The 15,039-nt window shown below is 35.8% G+C and overlaps 1 protein-coding gene across 3 annotated transcripts in view; it reads left to right on the top strand.

Annotated features, from left to right (window-relative positions):
* Positions 1-11,365: 11,365 nt before the first annotated feature.
* LOC149564756 (MADS-box transcription factor 14-like) overlaps positions 11,366-15,039 on the top strand; it is a 315,466-nt gene continuing 311,792 nt past the window's right edge. The window contains exon 1 of one of the 3 annotated variants that reach the window (XM_089818348.1): positions 11,366-11,724. In XM_089818348.1, the coding sequence (XP_089674474.1) occupies positions 11,543-11,724 (182 nt within the window). In that variant the 5' untranslated portion in view covers positions 11,366-11,542. The remainder of the gene's footprint in view (positions 11,725-15,039) is intronic. The other 2 variants (XR_016361930.1, XM_089818347.1) reach the window with 2 other exon arrangements.

The following is a 15,039-nucleotide window of genomic DNA, read 5'->3' as shown; positions in this document are numbered from 1 at the left end:
TATATGCCTTGATGTGTTTTGGTTTATGTAATTGAGCAATTTGCTCTAAGATGTAAGCCTGAGTATAGGTGCATTCACATTTTGTACTTATAGCTTTAACAAGGCACTTATTACTATAGGAAGATATTTGTGGGTATCATCCACAACAAGTTTTTTGCTTTAACAAAGTTTTCTTTAATAAAAAATCATGGGGTTATGACGATGTTCATGTAATTTATCTTGCTTAGTTTTCTTTTATTTATTTGTGGGCTCAACCTATTATTTTGGTTTAAGAAAGTTAAGAATATTGCATTGTCGAATCACCTGTCCTCTAAATGCTATCTAATCCTAACAATATGCTTTTTTCTTTTCAAAATAGAAATTTGATTGAATAAAAATCTATGTAAACATAGGTGTTGTCTTTGTACGGTCTCTTGAAATTTTGAGTGAATGTAAAGCTCATGAGCATGAAAGACATCATACTTGTGCATATATTGAGAACATCTAATCAAACATCACTCGTAGAAATTTACCTCAATTTTTTAATGTAGTAGTCATCTAGATACACAATATAATACTCACACCTTTCGATTTTGCAAATCTTATATAAAATATATAATGTGCCTCAAAAGGCTTTTATTTCTATTTGAAAATGATCCTTAAGCATAGTGAATGCGATGGGATTCAATGTGGTCGAAACAATGATAGTGATCATTTGCTTGCCATCACTTTAGTTTTGTAAGAATTATGAATTTATATAGACTTTGATGTTATGCAGATTATGACTTTGCTTAAGTAGATCTTTGTATCAAATTAAAAACATAAGTTCTATGGAACATAAATCAACTAAATCAAAGTTTAATAATATTTTACAAATGTTGTTTGAGAGTTATTACTAGTGTATAAATAGTTAACTAAGTAGAATTTTATCTTAAAATTGATTTGATAAATTATCCTAAAATTACAAATTTCAATAATATTTAATTTCCATAGTGCTACTTGTATATGAGTAATGTTAGTATGCTAATAGAAACCAAATTTAAATAAAGCTTCTACAAACTAAACAAAATTCATAAACTTCAAGATAGACTAAGATGAGCTCTCAATTGAAAATATGAGCCATTAATGGGCTCTTTCAATGAGAAGCTCTCTTGTTGAGTGGCTTTATCTAAATGGATAGGATGTATGCTCAATATGCTTCCAAAGGCTTCAATGGATGATTGTGGATTTTTAGTGTGGATAGATGGCTTTAGTATGGATTTGGCTCTCAAAATAGCATTATAACTTTACTTCATGGATTGTGTTATTTTGCAAAGGGGAAAGATCCAATTTATAGGCAAGAGGCTTGAGGGATTGAGGGCTAAGATGCAAGGATGGGAAAAAGCTCATGGAGGGCTCAGATTGCATGAGAAGAGAGCACATGGATTGTGCTTCCTTTTAGCCAATCAAGGAGTGACACATGTCACATGGTGAGAGGATGGAGGAAAGGGGAAGGATGAGTCAACAAAGGAGGCTCAAGGGATAAAATCTTCATAAAGACCCTCATAATGACTTGTAAGAGCAATAAAAGGGCTTGTAAGAGTCATTTATGACCTAGTGGACTTTATAAAGTTTTGTGGTTGAAGATATTTGTGAGAGATACCATGAAATTTGAATTTGAGAGTTTAGGGGGGTTTTAAGCTTGCTTAGGGTTGTAAAAATGATTAGAGGAAGGGTTAGAGATGGCTTAGGACTAGGCAAATGGATGGCAAGTGGATTGCAATTAATGAGGGTGGGTGAAGGAGGAGATATTTGTTAACTTTGGCTTGAGTTAGCAAGTTTTAACCCATGTTTAGGGAATGCGACAAGGTTAGGAGGGGATTAGGATTAGGTTTAAAGACATCTTCTAGAAGAGTCTAGACTTTGGATGAGGATAAAGACTTTCTAGAATAGTCTAGAATTTCCTAGGATGAGGATGAAGACTTTCTAGAAGAGTCTAGAACTTTTTAGGATGAGGATAAATTAGATTTTTAGGAAATAAATAAAGTTTTATTTATTTCAAGGGTTTGGGTTGAGGAGATATTTATTAAAACTTTTTTAATAAACATGAGGATTAATATTTAATCTTAATTAAATATTTTGAGTTGGGATTAGGGGTAGGAAATGATGGGATTAGCCTTTAATTAAAATTAAAGAAGGATTAGAAGATTTTGGAAGAGGTTATTGGTCATAAGGAAATTGGCCAAGTTTTGGGCAAAAAATATTTTTTAAATTTATTTTAGGATTTTTGGTCAATTTATTAATTAAATAATTAATAAATAAGGAAATAATGTTTAAATAAGATTTAAACATTTTTGGGAGGGATTCTTTAATTAAATATTTTAAATTAAGATAAAAAAATTTAATGGCATAAAAATTAATTAATTAATAAATGATGATGTCATCAGGACTTTTTCAAAAAATAAAAATACTTTATTTTCTAAAGGTTTTTAGGTGTCTACATTTTGCCCCTCTTTGATGTGATGACGCAAGTGGCATGGCATCAAAGATAAGAAAATAAGATGCCCAAGGCTAGAGCAGAAAGGAGAGAATGGACTGCAAGATGCCCCCTCAAGAAGGCGGCGGGGAGAGAAAGCGAGGCTCGATGACTTCTTGAAAAGTACAATAATCTGAGATGAGCAAGAAGACTCAGATTCGCTTAAGAGAAGAGGTTTGGTTAGCTCAAACTCTCACTACAGGAGAATGATAAAGGGAGAATTAGAGGCACAAGAGGAAGCAAGCTTAAGATCTCAGGGATTGCAGAGGATGAAGGAGCGAAGCGCTATAAAAGGAATCCAAGATGAGGAGATGGATGAGGGGATTAAAAAAGCTGATGCAACAGGATTTCAAAGAGTCAAATTGGCGGAAGATGGGTTTCGGAGATCCCTAGGACTAGGATTGTGGATCTCGAAAGATGAGGCTTGGTGGATTGATTTGGATTGGTGGATCCCTAAGACTAGGATTGTGGATCCCTAAAGCTAAGAGTGATGAGTGATTCAAAGAGATACTGATGCATAAGCTGGGGTAGGAGAGACGGATGTTGGATATGGATGGGGGATAATGGAGATGAAGGAAAACCATTGAAGCTTTTTGAGCGGGGGGATACTTCAAAGAGAAGTACCACCATGCAGTTGAGCACTAGATTTGCTATAGGACTATTGGTTAATTGCCAAGGTTACCAAGAACATCAAGGCCTGTTCACCAACTGTCTAGAGGACTGACAAACTGACTCAAAACAAACACGCAAGGGTTGCCCGAGCATCACACATGAATCCCAGAGGAAGCAGTGCGGAACCGACACTGGGTAACCCACAAGCAGAAAAGAAAAACAAACGAAAGACTTGATCAAGACCTTACGCTCTAATTGCCCCATTCGCAGCATACCATGATATGGAAGATCGTGGCAACCTTGAGGAGGGAACAAGGAGATTTCTTGGAAAAGATACTTCAAGATCCAAAAGGGGAGATTCCAAATCAAAAGAAAGTGAAAATCCAAAAGAGAGCCGTTTGCCAAAGAGATGGGTAGGACGAGGTACTAATAGACCAAGATCAGACATGAGGAAAGCTATATCCTGCAAGGACCTATCGGAGAGCACCTAAGTTGGTGGATCGGGATGAGTGGTGCGTCTGGCAAGCTGAACTAAGAAGGATAACACTTTGGTGACAGGAGATCTAGCTAAAGGATGCATTGGAATAGCTAACCAAGCTGTGCGATGGGTGCAAGATGCTGATCAAGGAGGAACTGGCACAAAAGCTGGATAGATACAATGGTGGTAAGCTAAAGAGGATGTACAAGCTGAGGGACCAAGATATTTACAAGCTGAAGCTAACCAAGATATTTACAAGCTGAAGCTGACCAAGATATTTACAAGCAGGCAAAAGCTCAGAATGATAGGATAGAGGGATGGTTCGATGTTGTGCAAGATGTAGAAGCTAAGGATGAGTTGATAGCGTAAGATATGGATGTGCAAGGGTGCATCCAATGATGATGACAGATTTTGTGACAAAGGATAGCTAGAGGAGTAGGATGAGATGGTGCTAGAGTGAATGGCTAATGAGAGGATGACATTGGATTTGCATGAGGATAGCCTAGAGCGAGATACCAATGACAATGGAGGATGGACAAGACAAGATCTCCAAGGAATATAGTGCCCCCAGTCAGAAGATGACATGTGAAAGGAGGTCTTACGATGGATGTGATAGGATTGAAGCGAGGATGGAAAAAGCTAAAGGGGCTAGGGAGATGGATGATAGTTGGGATGGTTGGCTAAAGCGGCAAGAGATAAGTGCATGGTGATCGATAAAAGCTGGAGGATGAAAGATAGGTGGATGAATTGGAAGATGGAGCTGGATGGCAAGATGTGACCAAAAGCATGAGGATGATAGGCTAAGCTGGGGATGGCTAGATTACACATGATGCTTGTTTGCCAAGTTTTCATCATGGTACTTGTCCAAGGCACTTGAATTATCAAGTTTTCACCAGTGGACGTTTTTTTTTTTTTTTCTTTTTTTTTTGTTTTGTTTTGTTTTGTTTTTTTTTTTTTTTGACTTTTTGACTTTTGGACTTAGCTGGAATGATTTTGGATTTCTTCAGCTATTTTGGCTTTTTTGGAATTTTTCACTGGCTGTTAGAATGTTCAATTTTGTTGCTAGTTGTTGGTACACCGGATGTGTGATTTATGCAATAGATTGGATTAGATGGGATTGATGGTAGAAGATGGAGGGATGAAAAGGTTGGAAAGGAGCATGATATGGGGATGCTTGCAAGAGCAACATTGGCACATGTTGGGACGGGTGTGAAAAGAGCATATGGGGGATAGATGGTAGATGCGGGCGTGATGTAGGATTTGTGGAAGCGTGCTTGGGGATATAGGCACCCAAGATGGAGTTAGGAGATGGGGGACATGAGTCACTAGATGGGGGATTAGCAATGGTGGATGCCATTATGCATTGGGTTTCAACTTTTTTCTTGGGGATCCACATGGTTTTGGATTTTCTTTTCATAGGCTTTTGCATTGTTTTGCATTCTTTGATTGAATTTTGCCTTTTTGGAGTATGTCTTTTAGAATAGACATATGATTGCCTAGGATGTGGATTTTTAGCTTTATGCATTTTGAAGTTGGCATTTACATTGTTGTGGTAAGCTTTGGGAAGATGGTTAGGAGAAGCTTTGTGAGATGGAGAGGATATGAAAGAGCATGTAGGGGGATGATGATGGATGATGTGCCCTAATATGTGCCTTTGTTGATCTTGCATAGGAATGGATGGAATAGGATTTTTATGATGGCTAATAGGAGGATGGAGGATGTTAGATTTTGGGACATAGGGACCCAAAATGGATTTAGCGGATGAAGGGGGGATATGGTAGGTTGTTTTGGGTTGCAAAGATGGTGGAGGGGGGATGACATAAGATTTCTTGAAGGAGTGATGGGAGGTTGGCATGGTGGGCTTGGAGATAGGCTTGGTTTGGGGGTGTGGTGTACCAACACCTTTAGATGGTGAGCCTTTGGATACATATCCAAGACCATGAAATCCTAGATTTTTTTGTGCAATAATAAGCTCTCTAATTTGTTTCTCTTGTGGTCCTAAACCTTGACCTTGATAATGCCATCGATTGAGCATTTGAACAAGCTGAGGAAACTTTTTGCTTGCAAAAAATGGTAGAAGTGATTTATTAGGTGTATTGCAATGGGGAGATACTGTTCTTAATTCTTCTGCTGAGAGAGGGCCACTGTGGATGAATGTAAGTGAACCAAGAGGGTAGATTATAGATGGTGGAATAGCTTGGATAGGTGGTAAGATGGAAGCATGGAGCAGGGGAGATGGAAGGATAGGATCTTGATGTAGCTGGTGGGATGACAAGATATCTTGTAGTGGAGGAGATATGGCTTGAGGTTTTGGAGATGGAGGAGATGGTGACTGCACTATGGATGGAAGACATGGTACGATGATATCTTCATTTATGCTTTGGGGGATGTCAACATGCTTTTGGGCAGGATCTTGATAGGATTGGTTTGGAGTGGATGGTGCGATAGGAGGTGAAGGGATGGATTCTTCAAAGGCAGCGGATGGATAGATGGGAGATTCAGTAGTGGAGATGGGTGAGTAGAAGATGGATGCATAAGGGTCATTACGAGAGATTTGGGAAATGCTTGGAGGCGATGTGGATAGGATTTTGAGGGATTTGACAGGTGGTGGGATTTTGATGCTTGCGGGAAGTGGAAGGATTTTAAGCAATTTGATGGATGGTATGGGGATGATAGCTATGGGAGATGGAGGTGATATTATAGATGGGGAAGCTTCATCATTGACTACTTCACATGGTTGGATTAGATGACATGGCTTATTGACTGTTGTAGGCAACTTTTCTTGTATTTCCTCTAGGAGATTCCTTAGAGACTCGTGTGTCGAAGGTGGAGATGGATTGACAGGAATAGCTAGTGTGATGGGGGTGGAAGATTGGAAGCTTGGTTGATGGGGTGATGGAGGGGAAGCTGGAATATCAGATGGCATGACTAGATAGTTTGGAATAACTCTTGGATTTTGGGGGATGCTTGGGGGAATGTTTCTAAGGCTTTCAATATACCCGTCATAGTCAACAAGATTTTCATCATCATTGGAATAGGAGGTGGCGGGAGCAAGGACAATGCGACCAAACACATCATGATAGGATTGGTACTTCATGCTTTGATGATGAGTTTGATGGGGATGGGGTCTTGCATATGGATGAACACGGAAGCTCATGGTTGGATTTGGATTAAGCACAGATTTTGGATTGGCTGATGAAAGATTTCCTAGGGAGAGTCAAAGCTGTATGACAGACCTAAGGAGGATTGGCTGGAGATTTTTGGCTTTCTTGTGGGTGGAAGACTTCAAGGGTATGCTATCAAAAAGTGAGAGTTTTGCTTTCCTATGTGCAGGATTCGTGGTGATTGTGTCAACTTAAGGATAGACTAGTGATCCTATGGCATGACACGAGATTGACCACTTGTGGATCCCAACCTTTAGCTCAAGGTGATGAGGGATACAAGTGACAAAGCTAGATTACCCTAGACAATGCTCTGTCAAAGGGATAACCTTGATGAGATTGGTTGATTGGTCGGATTGATTGGATAACAAATTCTAGCAGAATGCCAACAACTCTCTAAAGGCTTGGGTGTGATTTTGGATTGGGTTGCTAGCTGGCTGGGGGGATGATTTGGATGGACTTTGGATTTGGGATTGTTCTAAAGCAAGGAACTAGATAGATTCGGTTGCAGTGGGGGAGCTTGGATGATTTTTTGATGAGGCAGTGACTACACTAAGTATGCCTTGAGCTAGGAGATTTTTGCTTTTTTGGGATTTTGACCAAAGTTGGCAAACATTCATTCAAAAGCTATGAACAAATAAGCAGACAAAAGTTTTGAGCAAGCACGTCAAACACACCAACATCCTAGGAAGCTTTCTACAAGGATGAAATTTGTTATAGCTAGGGAGTCCTCGATATACGCAAGGTACGTGAGGCCCAAATCTGTAGATTAAATCAAAAAGATGTCACACAGCCGAGAGGAGCGGTAACCCACTTCTCCTCTTTCACTTCTCAAGGGGATAAAGTTCCTGGAGGCTTAGCCCGAGTGACAAAATTTTGATCTCAAGAGAGGTGTCTTTGGATTCACCTCCCGATCTTTATACTCCGCCGGAACGCTGGAGTTGAGGTCATCCCAAGGGGTGATGAAATCCCCAAGCAGGCCTCCTAAAAAGCTAAGACAAGATTTTGGATCCTAATCTTATGCACCCAAGATGGCCTCGAAAGACGACAAGGGGAGAGAAGACTTGGATGATCTTGGGCTAAAAGACAGAATTCTTTTGCAACTGACGCTTAAGTTTTCTGATCTAGACTTTGCAAGAACTCATGTTTAAGATACAATGTTTATTCCAACTTTGAAGCATCGACAAAAATAAAATTGATCGAAGAATGCGAACAAGAAGAAGAGTTAGGGTCAACAAGAAAGTAAACTCGCGCGCCCGGAGGCCCTCCACATCAAGTATCGATTGATTTTTCTTTGAGGCATTCAAGATTGAGTGTGAGTTTATTTTAAGCCCAAAACAAAGGTGTGTGAGATTCGATTTCAAGCGCGCACCCGGAGGCCCTCCACGTCAAGATTTGTCCAATTTTTATGCCCAAATGAAGTGTGAGCGAGATTAATGCGCATTCAAAAAATTTTCTAACTTAGAAAAACCACTAAAAACCAAAGTGAGTGGAGTTTGATTTGCGTGGAGCACTTAACACCCTCTTAGGTGGACCCATCCCCATAGATGGCACTGAGATTGCAACCAATGGTTAAATTGATGGGTGATTAAAGAGGTTGAGTCCAACGACAAACTCACTCAAAGCGTTTTTATTTATTTTTATAACTTAAAAGATTACAAAAATGTAGATTCTTTTTATGCTCCAAAAGATGATTATTTGATCTATGGCATTCAAGATTGGATTTGTTGTTTTAATCATGCATTCATAAAAAAACAAACTTTGATTTTAATCCATGGAACTCAAGAGTGATTTTAGAAACATGCATTCAAAGATAAGTGATTAAACATTCAAGTTTTTTTCTTTGAGCATTCAAGATTGAGATTTTGTGTGTTGTTTTAAGAACTTTGAAGTGCTTTGTTTTAACCTTAGATCATTCAAGATTGTTTTTGGACTCAAAAGTGAAAATGACTCTTTGGACTTTGCTTTTCATTCAAGATTTTGTGTTCTAGTTTGCATGTTTTAAGCCCAAAAATGATATTTCTAGATTGTTTTGATGCATGAAAAACCTAAGAAACATTCAAGATTTTGCAACAAGACATTTGTTTGGAACAAATAACAAAGCTTTTTAGGACAATTTTTTGGCAACCATTTAGGACTCTTAGTTTTCATAAGATTTTTAAAAGAACTTTAAAATATTTGCAAATGAGGTTCATTTTATCCTTGATTGATGCTTTGAGTTTGATTTAGATTTTAGTGTGCACTTAGTGTTGATTTTGAACCTTTTGAAATGGAAACTTGAAGTTCTTTTTAAATGCCAAAAAATGAAGTGTTCCTAACTTTGCATGAATGCATCTAAAACCTTGATGTTGCAAGGATGAAAATGATTAGACTGGTTTAGTTTCACTTGTTAAAAGATTTTTTCTTTTTTTGCAAATTTTTAATTTTTTAATGGATTTGAGTATGATTTGGGGGTTCATTTTAAGCACTAAAAAGAAGTGTGTATGATTTTGCTTCCTTAAAAAAAAATGGCCAAGATCTCCCACAAGAAGAAGAAGAAGAAGTAGATGGAATAAGAAGAATATAGACAAGAAGAGGAAGAAGAATTCCAAGTGCTTTGTCCACCTATAAGCTTGAAAAATCTGCAAACACTATGAGATAGATTATGAGTTCCTTTGTCTTCTTCATGCTCATGTGGACCTACAAAACCAATTTATACAATCCTACCAATCACAAAAACAAGTAAAATTAGCCAAAATCAGCAAATGACATACAAAACTTGACTAAAAAAGCTAATGAAGATGACCCATGCGGGGTCCCACCGGGCGTGCCAAAATGTATATGAGTAATGTTAGTATGCTAATAGAAACCAAATTTAAATAAAGCTTCTACAAACTAAACAAAATTCATAAACTTTAAGATAGACTAAAATGAGCTCTCAATTGAAAATATGAGCCATTAATGGGCTCTCTCAATGAGAAGCTCTCTTGTTGAGTGGCTTTATCTAAATGGATAATATGTATGCTCAATATGCTTCCAAAGGCTTCAATGGATGATTGTGAATTTTTAGTGTGGACAGATGGCTTTAGTATGGATTTGGCTCTCAAAATAGCATTGTAACTTTACTTCATGGATTGTGTTATTTTGCAAAGGGGAAGGATCCAATTTATAGGCAAGAGGCTTGAGGGATTGAGGGCTAAGATGCAAGGATGGGAAAAAGCTCATGGAGGGCTCAGATTGCATGAGAAGAGAGCACATGGATTGTGCTTCCTTATAGCCAATCAAGGAGTGACATATGTCACATGGTGAGAGGATGGAGGAAAGAGGAAGGATAAGTCAACAAAGGAGGCTCAAGGGATAAAATCTTCATAAAGACCCTCATAATGACTTGTAAGAGCAATAAAAGGGCTTGTAAGAGTCATTTATGACCTAGTGGACTTCATAAAGTTTTGTGGTTGAAGATATTTCTGAGAGATACCATGAAATTTGAATTTGACAGTTTAGGGGGGTTTTAAGCTTGCTTAGGGTTGTAAAAATGATTAGAGGAAGGGTTAGAGATGGCTTAGGACTAGGCAAATGGATGGCAAGTGGATTGCAATTAATGAGGGTGGGTGAAGGAGGAGATATTTGTTAACTTTGACTTGAGTTAGCAAGTTTTAACCCATGTTTAGGGAATGCGACAAGGTTAGGAGGGGATTAGGATTAGGTTTAAAGACATCTTCTAGAAGAGTCTAGACTTTGGATGAGGATAAAGACTTTCTAGAATAGTCTAGAATTTCCTAGGATGAGGATGAAGACTTTCTAGAAGAGTCTAGAACTTCTTAGGATGAGGATAAATTAGATTTTTAGGAAATAAATAAAGTTTTATTTATTTCAAGGAACTGGGTTGAGGAGATATTTATTAAAACTTTTTTAATAAACATGAGGATTAATATTTAATCTTAATTAAATATTTTGAGTTGGGATTAGGGGTAGGAAATGATGGGATTAGCCTTTAATTAAAATTAAAGAAGGATTAGAAGATTTTGGAAGAGGTTATTGGTCATAAGGAAATTGGCCAAGTTTTGGGCAAAAAATAATTTTTTTATTTATTTTAGAATTTTTGGTCAATTTATTAATTAAATAATTAATAAATAAGGAAATAATGTTTAAATAAGATTTAAACATTTTTGGGAGGGATTCCTTAATTAAATATTTTTAATTAAGATAAAAGAATTTAATGACATAAAAATTAATTAATTAATTAAATAAATAATTAATTAATAAATGATGATGTCATCAAAACTTTTTTAGAAAATATAAATACTTTATTTTCTAAAGATTTTTAAGTGTCTACATTTTAGGTGTCTACACTACTATTATAGTTCTAATGAATATGATAGTGTCTTCATCAATCTAAAGATAATTAAAATAAATAAATAAATATGTGATTGCAATATTTAGACATAACATGTTTTATTGATTTATTCACTCATTCCTTAATCTCCTTCTTTAAATGACAACGACGACCGTCATATTTGAGTTTAAAGCTCTTCCCAGGTCTCGCTGATAATAACCGATAACAACTGCTACCTAAACTCGTACGATTGCTGTTATGCGCTTCTACCTTTGTGGGCACTCCACTATTGTAAGTCAACTTTTAACTAATTTTACGTTCGGAGCTGCACCTCGACCGTGAGTTGTTTGCTTAGGTGATAACCGTACGGTCGAAACCTTAAATCCAAACGAACATACAAATATTCCCCTTCGTTTGGTGCTCTTTGAGTGCCGGAGAAGTGGTGTTTGCGTGGAGAAGCTCTCCTGCTTTCTGAGAAGAGAATGGCGAGGGGAAAGGTGCATCTGAGAAAGATAGAAAACCTTGTAAATCGCAAGGTTACATTCTCAAAACGCAAGGGGGGAATGCTGAAGAAGGCGCAGGAGCTCTCTGTTCTCTGCGATGCCGAAGTAGGGCTCATCATTTTCGCGCAGACGGGGAAGCTGTACGAATTCGCAAATCCCAGGTAAGAAATTAAATCCTCCTTTCCCCTGTGGTTTATACTCTCAAAGCAAAGGCAAATTAGTTATATTTTACATCCAAAGGAGAGGAATTTTGAAAGCAAAGGCAAATTAGTTCTATTTTACATCCAAAGCAGAGGAAGTTTGAAAGCAAAGGCAATTAGTTCTAATTTACATCCAAAGTAGAGGAATTCTGAAAGCGAAGGCAAAGTAGTTCTATTTTACATCCAAAGTAGAGGAATTTTGAGATTTGAAAACTCGTACAAGCAAATAGATGAAGCATATGTCGAATCAAATCACTTCTGTAGCATTAAACGAACAGATAGTTCCTTCTTTTATAATGAAGAATCAATTTTCGATTTGTTAATTGAAGATCTCTAAGTTTAAAATTGGAACAGACAATTCCTGCTTTTATAACAAGGAATTAATTTTCGTTTGTTTTAGTTGAAGATCTCTAAGTTTAGAATTGCAACAGACAATTCCCTGCCATTATAATGAGAAATCAATTTTCGTTTGTTTTAGTTGTAGATCTCTAAGTTTAAAATTGGAACAGACAATTCCTGCTTTTATAATGAAGAATCAATTTTCGGTTTTTTAATTAAAGATCTCCAAATTTAAATTTGGAACAGATAATTTCTGCTTTTAAAATGAAGAATCGATTTTCGACATTTGATTGAAGATCTCTAAGTTTAAAATTGTTTAAATTTCAATTACATTTTAGTAACAGAACTATCTTATAAATGACGTATTGCTCTCCATTAAAGGATTCAGAATTTTTTTCCTATGTTGAGTCTCTTCTCTGGATCAATCTTTGGTTCCTGCTATGATTCTTAATCGAAGAGGACTTTTAATAATATAATCCTCCCTTAAAAACAATATCAGCGTCCATTATAAAACCTATTCACATCAAGTAAACGCTGCCTAATTATTATTTCCCATACGCAGAGAGGGTTCTGGATAATACTCTCAAAACAATCGCAAATTATTTCTATTTTACTTCCATAGGAGACAATTCTTGAGATTTGAGAACTCGTACAAACAATAGATACAGCAAATGGCAAATAAAATCAACTACACAGATCCAGCAAAAAAACATTTTTACTGAGGCCTAGGGTGCGGTTTCATGAGGGGGCTTAAGCTCTATTTTCTAGGAAGTGGGTGGTCTCATGAGCAAAATATAATTTTGCTACGGGATTATTTAGAATCTTCTCCTGAAAAGTAGAAGCCCCACATTTTTAGGAACTGGGTGAAAAAGGGGTGGGGCTGGAAATAGCCCCACCAGCTTAGGAATGCTTTTTGCCATTTGTCAATAATCTAAATTTTAGATTTTAATTAAAATGTAATTTTAGAGGGAATTTAAATTTTCAACTTATTTTAAATGCATATCTTCCTTTAATTTCGGAGCTATAATTTTGAGTAGCATAAATCATGGGACCGCTAGCTTTAAAATAATCCCTAAAAAATAGCAAGTGGCTTCCGTTCTATTTTATAGGAAGCCCCCTTCCATGGGACCCCAGCCTTAATGTGCGCTTAGAATGAGCAGATTTTTAAAGGAGGCGGGAAAAGCGTTTTTTCCTTTTTCGGATATAAAAGAGTATAACTTCAAAAACTCGCGAGGTATAGGGAATAGTCTTGTCACTATAAATGGTCGGTTGATTGGTGGATGTTTACTAAGGGTGGCCCTTAAAAATAAGGCTTAATAGAATGGAAGGATTGAATATAATTGTCCGGTGACAATTTTTAGTACAGAATAATGACCCAAGGGGTCTGTCTATAAAATGCTTACTTTGTCTTTTCTTTTCTGGTTCTATATTAGTGAGAGGTATGAGATTGTGTTTATTTGTTTTGATAAAAAGGTTTCATGAAAATTTATCATGTATAGTCTGAAGGCTTGCAATTATTTCGATTTATTAATCTTTCTTATTTCAACCAATCACATCTAAATATCTTTATTTTATATTTGAATTTTTATTTTTTTAATGTATATAAAAAATTTAATTTAGAAAATTATTTTATTTCAATATAATTGGTTGATATATTTAGAGTAGAAGCAGATTTATAGAAAGCATACCCATAGCAATATATGAAAATATTCAATGAATATTCTGATGATCTTCTCATACCTGGAAACTAGCCTATATCCTTCAACAATGCTGGGATTTAATTGATTCTTTTCAAGCTACTTTTTTCTCTCATACTCTGAGGGAGGGCAATAAACTAGCTGATTGTCTAGCTAATCTTGGTTGTGAAGGCTTCATATTTGAATCTTGCCATTCAGAGATTATTTTTTCGAAATTCCCATGCTTAGCAGAGTGCCATATTTGGGACACAAAGAAGATGAATGAAGCTTAATAGAAACTAGTACTATATTTGATCGACACATGGCTATTAGCTTGCACATTCTTTGTGCATGTTCACAAATGCTCCAATTTGACAAGAGGTTCAAAGCTCTCTTGATTTTAGTTAAATCTTTCAGAAGGAGAGGTTTATTGGCACAATTAGACCCTGATCATTGTTGAGTATTGATATATATCATATTTTGGGTACTCTTGCTTAGTGCAAAGAAATTGTATTTTGTTGTAGGCATGCCTGGTATGACATATAAGCTTTTAACACTTTTGTATTTTGGCAATGATTCATAGTTTTCTTGCTAGTTCTTTCTCTGATGAGCCCTTCAATTAGTTTATTAATAAATATATTATATAAGTGCTATGTCACTTTTTGATTTAAAAAAATATATATATTCAATGAATCAAATTTTTTTCTGCTAAGACATGACTATATTTTTATATCATAAATTATAGATTATTTTTAATGATAATCAAATATATTTTAATAGCTTTGGAATTAAATAAAATACAATACCAATAGCTAAGATATCATTATATTATATTATAAATTATAAATCAACATTCATGATGATTTTTTTTTTATATTAGAAATTATTTTATTTTTAAAATATTAAGCATGAAATTATTTTTAAAAATAGAATGATAATTTTAAAACATTGGAAATTAAATATTAGTTTTTTATATCTATGATTTTATAAAAAATATTAATATTTAAATTTAAATTTACATTAAATATTATCATTACAATAAAATAAATTGATTATATTCTATTACTTAAACTATTAAACTATTTTAAGTTTAATATACTATTCTATGTAGTTAAACTATTAAACTATTTTAAGTTCAATATACTATTGTATTTTATTAAATTGTTATAGTTTACGGCATATACAAGCCACTATGTAGCACTTGTTTGAAATGGGAGCATGAGTCTTAGGTTGAATTTTGTCAGCTGGCAAACTTGTTAAA

Source organism: Cupressus sempervirens, chromosome 3, assembly GCF_028749045.1.
Source record: "Cupressus sempervirens isolate cs-2001-9-10 chromosome 3, ASM2874904v1, whole genome shotgun sequence".
Lineage (NCBI taxonomy): Eukaryota > Viridiplantae > Streptophyta > Pinopsida > Cupressales > Cupressaceae > Cupressus > Cupressus sempervirens.
Note: the sequence above shows the minus strand (reverse complement) of the source record. Positions and strands in the feature narration are given on the sequence as shown.